This window comes from Chrysochloris asiatica, unplaced genomic scaffold, assembly GCF_000296735.1.
Source record: "Chrysochloris asiatica unplaced genomic scaffold, ChrAsi1.0 scaffold00054, whole genome shotgun sequence".
In the NCBI taxonomy this organism is placed as follows: domain Eukaryota; kingdom Metazoa; phylum Chordata; class Mammalia; order Afrosoricida; family Chrysochloridae; genus Chrysochloris; species Chrysochloris asiatica.
Window position 1 is genome coordinate 2,968,352 of NW_006408572.1, and position 15,223 is coordinate 2,983,574.

The 15,223-nt window shown below is 41.0% G+C and overlaps 1 protein-coding gene across 1 annotated transcript in view; it reads right to left on the reverse strand.

Moving 5' to 3' along the window:
• SMG6 (SMG6 nonsense mediated mRNA decay factor) overlaps positions 1-15,213 on the reverse strand; it is a 286,565-nt gene extending 271,352 nt beyond the window's left edge. The window contains exons 1-6 of the mRNA XM_006863239.1: positions 14,984-15,213; positions 10,846-12,595; positions 10,162-10,354; positions 9,141-9,251; positions 4,708-4,814; positions 4,282-4,360 (exon numbers count right to left, since the gene is read on the reverse strand). Coding sequence (XP_006863301.1) covers positions 4,282-4,360; positions 4,708-4,814; positions 9,141-9,251; positions 10,162-10,354; positions 10,846-12,595; positions 14,984-15,071 — 2,328 coding nt within the window. The 5' untranslated portion in view covers positions 15,072-15,213. The remainder of the gene's footprint in view (positions 1-4,281; positions 4,361-4,707; positions 4,815-9,140; positions 9,252-10,161; positions 10,355-10,845; positions 12,596-14,983) is intronic.
• Positions 15,214-15,223: the final 10 nt, after the last annotated feature.

Sequence of the window (15,223 nt, forward strand, 5' to 3'; positions counted from 1 at the left end):
AAAAAAAAAAAAAGAGAAATATCAAACCTAGCTAAGTAGAGAGGGTTGTTGTGAAAGGAATAGTTGGTGTCAGGTTTTTGTACCTAGCTTTTAATAATGGATTCTCTAATATAACAAGCACACAAACAGCAAAACACAAAATAAATAAATGGGACTTTCTAAAAATTAAAAACATATTCATCAAAAGACTACCAAAAATGCATGGCTGAATGGAATAGAGGTGGACTGTATCATTTGCACAGCCTTGGAATAACAAGGCTCTATAATATAGTGATCAAAGAAGAGGAAATAATGGTAAGATATTTTACTGTTTACAAAAGGACAAATTTTGCATATAAGACCATTATTGTAAAAGCGAAAGACAAAATGTCCATAATAAAGGAAGAAAAAAATATATGTTGGCTACCACGGGTGGGACAGAAGGGACAGTAAGGCACAGGTTGGGGACAATAACATCACAGGTTGGGTGAGGAAGGGGAAGGCCATACACAAGAAGTGGGAGGGAGATGGAAGAACAAGGAAGATAGGGGAACACACAGGCAGGTTTGCATGGGCTAAAAGGGACAGAGGTAAACAGGGATGTATGCTTAACCATGGAACAATGCTCTGTGATACAGGGATAGAAGCATAATTTGAAATTACCATAAAAGAAGGGAAATAATGCTAAGGTGACTGATTGCATTATGAATATGGGTTTCCCCTACCTACTAATATAAAATAAACACTTGAGTGGGATATAAAAGAATATAAGGAAATATGATTACAAAAAGCCTGTAAGCCCGTCTTCAGCTTGTAACTAATTAGAATAACTAAAAGGGGTTCTAGAACTTGCCCAGTGAAACAGGCTTCTTGCGGAGCCTCTTTAGAGTATAGGACCTTAGATGGAATCCTGAATTCCATACAGAACCTTCTGAGGTGGGACATTCCCACTTGAAAGGACATGCAGACCAACCAGAGCAGAGCAGCTAGAAGAACAGAAAATACTTCTTGAAAGACCAGCAGATTAAAAAAAAAAGCAAACTATTTGCATATTACAAGAACAAGCAAGCTGTTCACCTGAGAGTCATCACGGCAAGCCATTAAGGCCCTTCAGAACAAACCCCCTTCCTAGATTGAAACTCAAAGGGAACACACAAGCAGGCTTGTAAGCGAGTTAGTGACGTTGGTCTACTTGTTAGTGAAATGTGGGGGAAAGGCAGTAATGAAGACATGGGCTGAGCTTGACTATGTTGCATACACTGTCAACCTTGAGATGAGAGAGAGAAGAGGGAGGGATGGTTGGTCCAAAGTTTGGGGAAACTTGGGAACCCATGAGTGCATGGACACTGACCTAGCCACTGGGGACTACAGTTGACAGTGAACCAGCCAGCTGATATGAAGTGGGGGAATGTGCACAAGAATGCCCAAACTTGCAGATAATACCCATTTGACCTAGCTTGGATGGCTTGATGATCAGAACTCGACTAAAGGAAGATAAAAAAATTTGATACAGGGAACAAGTATAAATTGCTACAATTTGATGAACTTGACCTTAACTTATGGTTAACCTTAGCTCAAAGTACCACCTGAAAGGGAAGGAGTCTTCACATCAAGGATCAAGCCTATCCTCTCAATACACAGGGTTGATAGGAATGGGCAATTTAGATAGACACTGGCTACCCAAAAATGGGGGGGGGGGGCCTTTAAAGGCACGAAGTGGTTGACTTACAAGCTTTCAAGAGGCAGTTTAGTTTCAGAGTGAGCAGGGGAAGATAGAATCCCCAATGAATAGTTTTCATCTTGTCTAGATGGGTCTGGTCAAAGGAGATGGAAATAGTAGGATTCTTTTGATTTAATAGTAATTGTTAGCATGACTAACTGCGATTATCACAAGTGTAAAGGTACAAGTTGCATGACAAAAAGGGGAGAGTAGTTAATCTTACATTCCATGAACAAAGGACCATAAGAGCAGCAAGAGGGAAGAGTATGAGTAGGATGTGGGATCCTTACCAGAGAAGCATCGACAACAGAGATGGAGGCAGAGGTGATGGTATGGAGAGAGAGTATCTGAGGACTCTAGACTCATGGAAAGAGAAAGACTGTGTGCTGAAAGGCAGGGGGCTAGTCTGCAAAATGTGCCCTATGGTTGTTTAAACGATTATATATTCCTGCATGTTTCTGTGTACATCTAAAAAAAAAAAGAGGGAATAGAGGCAAATACTGTTAACCAGTGGCACATAGAGGGAATTGTATTCATTGCAATGAAACAAGATGCAATTGGTTGAGTGCAAAACTGATGCTGATGTTCTGCCCTGTAGACTACCACTCAACTCATAATAAAAGCTTTAAAACTCAACAAAAAATTCTGAAAAAAATTATAACCAAGAATCATATATCCAGCAAAACTGTCCATCAAATATGACAGCAAATTATGTCATTTTCAGACAATCACAAATTTAAAAAATTTGTGAAATCCAGACTAACCTTACAAAAAATACTGAAGGGAATTCTTTGGAGAAAGAACCAACAACAGTAGACAACCTGAGACTAACATACATGACAATATCACATAGACTCAACCCAAATATAGAAATATTAAACGTAAAACAGATCTGTAAGACTGATAATAGAAAATCAGCGATACAGTTGCAAAATGAAAAAAAAAAAAATAACCATAAAGCAAAAACAGGGGATAATATAGTTATAGAACTTTCAGATTAAGAGGAAATCAAATATATTTCAATAAAAAAATTAAAGTAAATAAAAATAAACCTAACTGTAAAAAAAAAGCCCAAGCTTGCCGATAGCTTAATAATCAGAACTCAACTAGAGGAAGATCCTCTGTATACAGGGTAGATAGGAACAGGGAACTTAGGCATTGGCTACCTAAAATGAGGGGGCAAAAAACACATAAAGTGACTGGCTTACAAGTTTTCAAGAGGGAGTTTAGTTTAAGTGTGCGGGGGCAAGCGGAATGCAGTATCTTATCCAGAGAAGAAGTGATACCAGACATAGAGTCAGAGATGGGGACATGGAGAGAGGGAGCAGCTGAGAACTCTAGATTCATGGAAAGAGCGGGAATGAGAGCTGGCGGCCAGGAGGTAGATTTGTAGAATGTGCCCTTTGGTGGTGTTAATTACTATATATGCCTGAGTGTTAAGAAAAAAAAACGAGCTAAAATGAATAGAGAGAAATACTGTTAACTGATGGTACATGGAGGGGATTATAATCATTACAATGAAACAAAGTATATGATTTGTTGAACGTAAAACTGATGATCTGCCCTGTAAACTTTTCACTCAATTCACAATAAAAACTTAAAAATAAATAAATAAATAAAAAGGAAAAACAAAGCAAAACGGAGGAGTAGTTAATTTTACAGTCCAGAAATAGAGGAAACCTAGGCCCATCAAGGGAGAAGAGCACAAGTGGAATGCGGGACTCTATCCAGAGAAGTCAGCAACATCAGAGATGGAGGCAGAGATGAAAACATGGAGAGAGAGAGCAGCTGAGGACTCTAGACTCATGGAAAGAGAGGGACTGAGTGCTGGCAGCCATGAGGCAGGCTTGTAGAATGTGCCCTTTGGTCAAATTATTATACACTCTTGAGTGTTTTTGTGTACAAATCCCCATCCCCCCCAAAATAAAGAAAAACAGAGGGAATGGAAGCAAACACTGTTGAATGACAATGCACGGAGGATATTGTAATCACTCCAATGAAACGATGGTGTAAAGCCTATGTTCTCCCATGTAAACTGTCACTCGTTCACATTAAAAAAAAAAAAAGTAAATAAATTGAAAAAAGAAAACAGAGATAAGTAACTTGGTGTTTACTGTCCACATTAGGAGAAAAGAATGAGGGTGCCTGGGGATACAAAGCAAGGAACTGACTACTCAGAGCCACATTAGGATTTTAAGGGAAAAAGGTAAAGGGAGCCTACTGACCTTCTAGATTTAGCCTAGTTCAACAAGATAGAAAAGTGAAGGCAGGCAAGATTCAGGACAGAAGTCTTGGCTAGAAACAAGGAGTGGGGTTTGGTTAGAGCACAAACATGCCCCTTAGGAATTTAGGAAGAGTGGTAAGTAGCTGAAATACAAATTCAACTGAAGGGAGATATCCCTGACCACTTACCTTGGAAAGTAATAATGACAAAAACAGTTTGAGGATGGGAAGCAAACAGGGATATTCTTTGGATTACCCTGATGATCAGATGTAAAAGTTTTAGAAGGTGATTCTAATAAAATCCTTATATCTAAGATATTGCTAGCAAACTACGACCCCCTGTCCACAGGATTTCTTACCGTATACACTGCCAGCAGAGCCAACTGGTTATATGGGCGCCCATTTTTGGGAGCAATGTGCTGAGCCTTCAGGTACCAACTAAAACAAACAAAAAAAAAATAGTACGATAAAGCTAACTAAGTCCAAATCAACTTTTTCCCAGTTCATCGCAATATTCCTGCCTGTTTGTTGTTAGGTACCATCAAGTCAGTACCGACCCATAGCACAGCAGAACAAAACACTGCCCAATCCTGGGCCAACCTCAACTACTGTTGCCACGCAGCAAGCCATAAACTGGAATGTGAGATGCGGCACTGTAATGGTAGAGCACAACTACAGGGGCAATAGAGATACCCATATTGGAGGCAGCTTCACTGGTCCACTGCTCTTAACAGGACTTAGCTTAATGCCACATGGGAAAGAGAGGTAATAAAAGATAAAAGTACCTGCGTGCTTTCCCATAGTTTGCTGTATCATTGGCTTGCTCCCGATACCTAGCAATGTCTCCTTGACAAATCATACATCTCTGAGCACTGATCAAGGCATATTTGACCTTAAAGGAAAAAAAAAAAAAAAATCAACAACAATCTGTTAGTAGAGTACCCACAAAACTCTAAACTTCAATCCCAAAGGACATTGATGAGATCAAAATGACAGACCAGCATTAATAAGGCACTAAAGTGGAATGATTTGGAAGATGATAGCAAGAATGATTGCACAACTTTATGTCACTGAATTGTACAACTAGACACTGTTGAGATGGACTTTGTTTTGTTATGTATCTTTTCACCACAAGAAAATATATTTGTTGTTGTTAAGTGCCATCGAGTTGGTTCCAACTCATAGCGACCCTATATAGGGTTTCCAAGGAGTGGCTGGTAGATTAGAACTGCAGACCTTACGGTTAGCAATCCAGTGCTTATCCTTCAGCATCATACCAGAATTCCAAGACAATAATTAGTAACTAATAAATAAATAAATAAAGCACTGATGTTTTTAACCTAACTCTGATTATAAAAACCAACAAACAACGTGATATACAAATTTACTAAGAAAAGAGCCATAGAACAGAGGGGTCATTATTTGGACTCCCAAGTCAAAGGAAAAAACATGCTGACATTAGGAGTCAAAAGATCTAAATCTTTGTCAAAGTTTGTATCTTAAGTCTTCAGGACTCAGTTTCCTCATCGGTATGTAAAAAAACCTTATACCAAAAGGTAACTTTGTAAGGTGCCATTGAGTTTATTCTGACTCATAGTGACCCAGTACAGGGTTTCCAAGAAGCAGCTGATGGGTTTGAACAGCCAACTTTATAGTTAATGGTCCAATGTTTATTCTACAGTGCCACCCAGGCCAGGCCAAAAGGGTACCTGGGAGGAGCAAGTGTACAAATACAAATTAAAAAGTGATATGCAAATATAAACATAATTAATTGTATGCTCTGCTCTTTACCTGCCTTCATTATAGCCTTTTTGTCCTCAAAGTGTTATCACTATTTTATGTTACTGTATTACGTTCCCTTTCCCTAATAAGAGTAATGGCCATCCTTTACCAAACACATTATGTAATGGATTTTGTACTACTATATAAATGTTTCTCACTGATGAGCGTAATTTCTGTCAGTCAGAAAGCAATCCCAAGACATGTGTCCAACATAAAATGAAAAAAAATTCATTGGTGTTCCCTTCACAATACATGAGTGAAACCTGTGAGAGCTGAAACTAGACAGAACTGCCTTATTTTTCTAGGTCTTGTAAATGTTCTGTCTCTGGCTGGGTGTAGTCTTAGCACATTTTTGCTGCTTGTTTCCTTTTTCATTTTCCATTACTTAATTCAATTTTTAACTGAATTTTAAGTATCTAAAGGAAAATATTCAAGTTATCCTTCTCTGGCAGGTTTCTGCCATAAAGAGGTTATGACTTTTGCAGGTTTTAATGTAATTCTACTGGATTCCATGCATAAGAAATTACCATGTCTCTAGAATAAAGCGCAAAGCTCATGAAAAAAGCTCACTCACTAGGTAAATGACTGGTGGTAGTGGTGTACCATGGAGTCGGTTCCAACCCAGGTTCATAGTGATCCTAAATAGGGTTTCCGAGGCTGTAAATCTTTACAGTAGCAGAAAGCCTCATCTTTCTGCTGACCTTGAGATTAGCAGCAGCAAAGCTATATAAAGATAAGTTAAAAACCATTGCCACTAAATTTTCAGTTCATATATGTATACATTTATTCCAAATGTGTTTTAAATTGTCTCTGCAATCAGTGGATAGTTGCAGACAAGTTTTCTCAGTAACACACTTGTCTTAGTTCCCTTAGGATGCCTTCAAAAAACTATCCAATCAAAACTGTGGCTTCTGAGGGGATCCCCTGGGCCAATTCAATTCAAAGCAGAGAGGTCAGCTCAGAAAGTTATGTGACTATTTCGGAGGATGACAAAGGGGTCATCTTAATAGTCTCTTGAAAGACACAGGGGAATTGTTAGAATGATCATGGGGGCTTATTAGGAAGAAACTTTGAAAATGCTAATGGAGAGAAAAAGACCAGGAAAGTTGCACAATGGAATAGTATTTTTCCATCACAGCAATACACTTGCTCATTCTTTGAGCAGCAAAGGTTGTCCTATGTGAGTTTCACTGACAAGCCTTACCCTATCTCTTCTACAGCCCTGATCTTGTCCCCTTTCAGGCTTCTTTTTGTCCCCCAAATTTAAAGAACATTGAAAAGGAACACAATTCAAATCCCTCGTGGATACCAAAACTGCTGTTTTGATATAGTATAAATCAAAGAGCGAAGAATTCTTCAGGTGAGGGTTAGAGAGATAGAAACATTGCCTTCAAATGTGTTAATAGACCTAGATGGAAGGTAAGTTGAGAAATAATAGCTGCACATTTTGATGTTCCTAGGATATGCTGAGAAATAATTGCTTCACATTTTGATATTGCAATGATTTTGTAGCAATACTTTTTAACTTATCCTCATATAATACTACACGTCCTAAGACGTTCACGTAGCCCTTCAGGGTCCTGACTATGCCACATGTTCTCTCTACACATGATACCAAAACCCTCGATAATCCATTGATAAACCAACAAGAAAGTTGGCTATCTCCATATCACAGTCTCTTTGTCATCCAATGAAGGGAAAAAATAAATTTGTTTATCTTCAGAACAAAGTTCTATATCATCTAGGAATTTATATATGTACGTATGTTGTTGTAAAGTGCTGTTCAGTAGTTTCCAACTCACAACAACCCTGCATAGGGCTTCAGAGGAAAAGCTCGATGGGTTCGCAGTCCAGTGCTGATCCTACAACTCCATCTATATATACACGTATATGTATATGTATATATAACACACACACATACATACCCTATTACAGGGTCACTATGAGTTGGAACTAACTCGATGACATTAACATATCTATTTTACTGGACTCCTGGTTTAGCACTATAAGATAGGCACAGGACTACAAACCACAAGGCTGACAACGGTTCAAAACCACCAGCTACTCCTTGGAAATCCTATACAGGGGCGCTATGAGTCTGAATGGACTAGACGGCATTTAACAATAACACATACTTTACCACAATTTTTTTTTTTAAGTTTATTATCTAAATCCATGCCTACTTCTTCCTCCAGCTTTACCTGCAATAGCCACAGTCTACAATATGTTATTGTTGTTAAGTGCCGTTTAGTCGATTCTGAGCCATAGTGACCTTGTAGAGGGTATCCATCTCCAGAGACTGGTCCCTCCTGACAATATGTACCAAGTATGAAAGTGCTCCTAGCCTCCAAGGAGTACTGTGGCTGCACTTCTTCCAACATAGATCTGCTGTTTCTTTTGGCAGCCCAAGGCACTTTATTCTCCTCCAACACCATAACTCAAAAGCATCAATTCTTCTACAGTCTTCCTTATTCACTGTCCAGCTTTCACATGCATATGAGGTTATTGAAAACACCAAGGCTTGGTCAGGCACACCTTAGTCCTCAAGTTGACAGCTTTGTTCTTCAACACTTTACAAAGGTCTTGTGCAGCAGATATGCCTAATGCAATAAATATGTTGTTTGACTTCTTGACTGCTGCTTCCATGAGTGCTGATAGTTGATCCAAGAAGAATGAAGTCCTTGATAACTTCAATCTTTTCTCCGTTGATAAGAATGTTGTTTATTGCTCTAGCGGTGAGGATTTTTGTTTTCTTTACATTGAGATGCATCCATACCAAAGGCTGTGCTCTTTGATCTCCATCAGTAAATAGTTTAACTCCTCTTCACTTTCACCAAGCAAGGTTGTATCATTTGCATATCGCAGGTGTTAATGAGTCTTCCTCCAATCCTGATGTCACCTTTTTCTTCATTGGACTTCTTGCACTTTTCCAATAATGCTTGGTTCTCTATTGCTGTGCTAAATTATCTATTCTGCCCTCCAACCTTTCAAACTCCTAAGTCATTTTTTAAAGACTCAGCTTGAGAGTCTTTAAGAAGCATTCACTAAGTATACCGGTAAATAGTGCTAACTGACAGTACATGGGAGGGGGCTGCAATCGTTGTAATGTAACGAAGTATATGATTTGTTGAATGTAAAACAGATGATCTACTCAGTAAACCTCCACTAAATTCACAATAAAAAGTTTTTTAAAAAAAGAAAACATTCACTGACTACATGAGGCTAAAATCCACTTCCTTCAATGTCCCTTCATGGTAATGGTAATGTATATCATTACAACAGAATTCGTGGCACTACCAGTCCCCCTATTAGTTTACCCTTCATTCTTGCATCCTCAACACCCAGCACAATGTCTGATAATATTATTGGCACTAGATAAATGTTTACTAAATAGATAAGCACATTTAAGATAAAAAAAGAAGCAAAGCTGGCTTACTGTCTTGTGCAATGGTTTGCTGCGAATAGCAAGACCATCCATATAGTCCTCGAGTTTGAACTTGTAAGTAACTTGTAACTTCTGGAGCAAACTATCAAAGAAGTCACTTCCCTATGAAGAGAAAAAAATTAAGAAATGGTTGATCAGTCTGTTCTAACACAATCTGCACACCTGGGGCAAGTAAACCTACTTATGCAAAGGGAGGAACATACAGTATTAAGTACCACAACTAAGGCCAGATTTATAGCATAAACCTTTCCATGGTTTTAAAGATGTTAACACACACACACTCACTCACTCCTGGGCTGACATTCAAAATACTTCCAAGCTCAAAACTAATTCCAAATGTCAGTAAGTTACAGTCCCAAGTAGGGTAGGGTCGACCTGAACTAAAAAAAAAAAAGTATACAGTTTTTGTCAATGTTCTCTATTAAAACATAATATTTATATGGTAAAAATTCTATCTATAAAGTCTCTTGTGATACAAGGGTGAATAATTATTACCAGGACGGATTGTGAAGGTTGTAAATGTTAAAGTAAACATTTTGTGACAAGGAGGGGAGTGATTAACTTTGCAGGCTAGGAGCGGAGGTCCCTGGAACCATGACGGGAGAAGAGCGGAGAGCAGGACCCTACCCAGAGAAGCAGCAATCTCCAAGATGGAGTCAGAAATGATGACATGGAAAGATGGAGCAGCTGGGGACTCGGGACCCAGGGAGGGAGAGGGCCTGTGTACTGACAACCGGGAGTGGGGGGTGGGGAGGGGGAAGCAGGCTGGTAGAATGTACCCTTTCATTGATTGGTGATGCATGGAGGGGATTGTAACAAAGGCAATGAAACAATATACGATAGGATGAATGTAAAACTAATGTTCTCCCATGTACCCATGTAAACAATCACATAATTCACAATAAAACTTAAAAAAAAAAGATAGAATAAAAAAAAATTTTTTTAATCCTATCTATAGGATGTCAAAGCTTTTATCCTGAAGATAAAAAAAAAGAAAAAAATGACCGTTTACCTCATCCAAGAGCTCTAAAAGTCTGTTCCGAATCTGTTCACGGTTGTCAACCTTCGGATCCTTGAGAAGCTGCCTGAACTTCTCGATCACCTGATAGAAAGCATTCTTCCACAGGATCTGATCCACATTCTGATTATCAGAGAACTCAATATCTAATAGAATACAGCGCTCATATAGCTGCAACATTTCAGCTCTAAAATAAAACACATGCAAATTCTAGCTCCAAATACACCACAGAAAAGGTTAGACCCAAAATTCAAGCTTTCTGCAAAAAACCCAAAATGCTACCAGTATGTAGGTAGTAAGTACTCACTCTGGTTAGTATAAGGCACAGTAAAGTATCACTCTAAAAGAATTTTATCTAGGAAAAGTAGTTTCTCCCCATATGGCTTCACCTAACTATAATAGCTGAAATAACATCTTGACCACAGTTATAGTTTGCTTATTTCTTGGCATTCTGGTAGGTCTTTTTCTATTTCAAGACTCTGGACTTTAAAAAATATGTATTTCTTAAAGCAAAAGTGGGAAGTATAGTCATTTACAACACTATAAACAAAACCTGTTTTGTTCTTTGTCTAACAGCCCCTCCCTTACCCAGTGGCTCACTTAAAAGACTACTGTCCTCAGTCCATCTCCTTTTTCCTGATTCCCATCTCCCTCTAATCAGGATGAAACATACCATACCTGAGCTGAGCCATCTTCTCGAGACCTTCAGGACTAATGCGATCCCTGGAGAGCAAATTGCTGAGCTGCAGTTCCTGGTTGTCAGCCACCCTAAGAAGCCTATGTAGCTCTTGTTGCTGCATGTTCCTCATGTGTTGCTCCATTTCCTCAGGACTCATGGTGCTGGTAGGAAGAGGGCTACAAACATACTGGCCTGATGGAGTTGGGTAGCCTGGGTAGTAAGGGCCTGGGTATACACCATTTGTAGCGCCCACTGGGTATTGCAGAGGGCTATAACCTGTATAGGGGTATTGGGAGGCTGGGCCTGTTGTTCGGGGGTAATAATAGGGATTGTCAGAGTTTTGAAACTTATAGTAAGATGCTTGGGCCTGGCGGGAATCACCCCAAGATGTAGGGCTGACTTCATCATCAGTGTCCAAGAAGTGCAGCTGGGGTATCTGGCTCTTAAGAGCAGGTTTCTGATCAGGATTGTTTGGGTCCCACAGTCGGCGGGTGGTGCCTCCACGGCCCCAATTCCGAGATCCTTTACTGCCGGATCCAAATAAAAGCCGAGGTTGCAAAGGTGTGGCCTCTGGAGAGCCTGAAGTGACAGACAAGGTGGTATGGGCTGGCAGGATGAGGATGCCACGACCACGACCTCGAAGTTCGCGTTTTAGTGTTTGGGACTCCTGCTTCTCAGAGGCTTTGCCCCCACTGCTCAAGCTCCTGTCAGATTTTAGCCTATCCACATCCTCCCTATCTGATCTTACCATGGGGGAATCTTTGTTCATGGTTTCTGCATCAAAGGTGACACGAAGAGTGCCTCGATTTTCTTTACCATTGCTTTTCTGCTCACATTCACCTCGGCCAGACCAGCTTCTTTCCAAATGCTTCTTCCTTTCTGAGCTCCTCCTAGGCACTAATCCATCAGGTTCATCAATTCTGTCCTCATCCAAGGAGTCGGTTGAGGACATGGATAACTGCTTCTTCAGTTGTGGCCTCTCTTTGGTACGATCCTGTCGCCGGCGTCGACATCCACTGTCAGTCAGGCCAACTCCCTCAACACTGTTGCTGCTACCAGCTGAACTGGTACTGCAAGTACGGTAGCGATTTCTTCGTTTGTCTGAGCGGGAGTAGCGCTTTGCAGAACCTGGCTTCCCCTGCGACAGGTCATCATTCTCTTTCTTCATCCCCTCCCCCTTTTCAATACGCTTACCTTTCTCTCCTTTTGCAGCTCGTACTCTGTCACCATTTGGGCTCTTTTCCATCTCATCTTTCTCTGGTTTGTTCATAACCTCTTCTTTCACATTTCTCCTACACCCATCTTCCTCTACTCTCAGTTGCTCTACCTGGTTGACAATTTCTTCCTCATCCACGCAGCTGGCCAATTCTTTGGTAACAGTCTGTAAACGCCGAACAGGTTGATAGATTTGCAGGTCAGGTCTCTTTGTTCTTTTGATAATTCTTAAACTTCGATCCTCTTGTCCAGTAGTTTTAGAAAAGGATTCCTGTCCCCGAATAGTTTCTGGGTCAACAGGACCATTTTGCTGTTGGTTGTTCAGTTCCTTGCAGACATCTTTAACATGTGTGCCATTTCTGACAGCAGAAAAATCTCTGTCATTGATAATTTCATCCTTACATTCCTCAAGCCCAGAAGGTTCCTTAACTTTAGATTTGTTCTTCAGTCGAAAAAGACCAGGCTTATAGATTTCCAGATCTGGGCGCCTGTTATCTTTACGCTGCCTGGGTTCTTTTAATTCCTTCATGTTTTCTGTGGTGTAGGGGTTAGGGGAGGGGGAAAAGAGGTAGAAGAAAATAATAAAGGAGGAGGGGGGAAAATCATCACTCTGATTATGTAGCAGAAAAGCTAAACAAGAATTACATATCTAAATAATCATATTGGTGGCCAAAAATGGAAATTTCTGAAAAAGCAGGAATTCTGGGTTTACAATATTTATTATTTGTTCAGCAACTGGCATGGTTAAGAACTCAATTGGATTATACACTTGGGTCAGGGAAACGTGAAAAAATTATAATCTCTTGTGTTATCTAGGTCATGTTCAGAACCTTATCACCCAAAATTGTCAAAATAAATGCGCTCTAATGGCTTTCTGCTCCCATAAAGATTTACAGCCTCAGAAACCCTGTACAGGGTAGTTAAGAGTTAGAACTGAATCCAGGACACACAACCACCACCACCACCACCACCATCGGCTTTAGCATTAAACTGTTCTCTGTCTACAGAGTCCTAGGTCCATCTCAGTCTTTTCTTTTTCTGCCTCTAGCATTTTTCCATAGGAACTAAGTCCTTTTTAGCATAGTGGCAGTGGTTGGTGGTTATTGCTATTGAGTCGGTTCTGACTCATAGTGTTCTGGTAGGATTTCCGACACTATAAATCTGTACAGGAACAAAAAGCTTCATCTTTCTCCCTGGGAGCAGCTGGTATATTCCAACTGCTGACCTTTTGGTAGCAACTCAGCTTGAACCACTACAATACCAGAGATACTTTAGAATAGTAGTAAAAAACCAAAAAATAAAGACAAAAAGCAGGGTATGCATAGTAATCCACACCTGTGGACACCTGTAGAAAAAAATAAATTGTAACTTCCAGGCTCAACTTGGTCAGAGTAATCCTCTATTTAGGATACCAATTTCTTAATCAAATACCTCTTGTTGAACAAACAAGAAACAGTTCCTTTCACATTCTTCAACTCCACTCTCTAACAGCAGCCAGCAGAGTCAGTCCAAGGAAATACTCTCGGACTACCATCATTAGAATACTGAGACTAACTGCTACTATGATGATGAAATATGAATAGGAAAGGGTTCCATCAGGAAGCTTTCCCTTGAAGTTGATCATAGGGTTGTGACTTGGTTTCAAAACACCAAGAACTAAGACATTCAAGAATAAGCGTTAAAAAAAAAAAAAAAAAAGCAGCAACGAAGAATAAGCGTACCAGGCATTAGAGGCTATTCTCCAGCTTCCAACAACTTACTGAATAACCAATAAACAAGCTTCTATTTTTTGTCAAGTATTTGGTACCTTTATCTATGAACAGGGACGGCTACTACAAGTAGTCACCACACACTTCAGTGGGAAAGGGAAAGGAATTAATAAGCATATGAGAGAGTACTCAAAATGAAATATTATATAAAATTCTAGTGTAATTCTATAAACACAAATGCAAACATGCTGGTAACAGGGATGCAGACTCCAGATGGGTGAGTATAACAGAAAACAAATCAAATCTCCAAGTTTAAAACACTGCTTCATTATCTTTAGGAAATGACAAGACTGCTTCAATAAGAATGAAGAAAGGTAAAGCAATTTAACCCTTGAGTCAAACTTCAGAACACATTCTCAGCAGCCTTTGTTAGGGCACGAGGGGGATGCCTGAATAATTCAATTCAGTTGACCAAGAAAACCAATTTCACAATTTCTCCACAAGCCTGGAAAAGACATCTATCATAGCCATCATTCTACATAATTCCACTGCCTAACAAAGGACAGGCGAGACACTAGAACCCTCCTGGAGATTTCCTGGGGTGCCTTGGAAACTTGAACTTGCAAACTGACCGTTCTCTTTTAATAAAAACTGTTCCCAAACAAACCATGGCCAAACAATAGTAAAGTCAGCTCTCTGAGGTCCTGGGTCCCTCCAGTGGCGCAGCCTTCAGAAGCCTACCTTGGGGAAAAAAGTTCAACGGGGAAGTTTCTCCAGGATGTTAACCCTCTCTCCTTTACATCTCCAGGTCCTTCTCTCCTATGCTTAAGAGGCAACCAGTGGCAGGCTAAGAACTAGACCCCCTGGGGCGTTCACCAGACCCCAAGCGTCCACTCCGGCTCGGGTCCACTGACCGCTGGAAAGCCACGGGTTAGCCTGAAAGGGCTGGGGCAAAAGGGAACAGTCACCTTAGCCAGAGAAAGGGGGTGGTGACAGAAATTCGGGCGCGGCTTTCACAAGGGAAGCCGAGTCCGACCCCAAACTAGTCCTCAGAAGGGAAACACTTCTAGGGGAAGTACCGCGGCCCCCGCCCCCACTGTAGGGGATAGGGGCGGGGGCTCAGGAGCGCCGCGGACCGAGCGGGGAGGAGGCAAAGGAGGAGAGGGAGGCGGGGCGGGCAGGCCCGGCCCAGGAGCTGGGCGGCGCGACTCACCTCTGCTCTCGGCCTGCGGAGCCAGAGTAGCCAGGATCCCTCGCAGCTCGGACGCGGACATCCGTACACGCTCCAACCCCTCCGCCATCTTCGCGGCTGCTGCTCCAGCTGCAGCTTCTCAGCCACCGCCGCGCGCAGCCAGGAAACCACGACGGACGGGCAGTGCGCGCGCTCACCCACCTCCCACCCTTTTCCCCGCCCCCTGCCTCCCCAAACGACGGTGGCCGCGCTGGGAGGAAA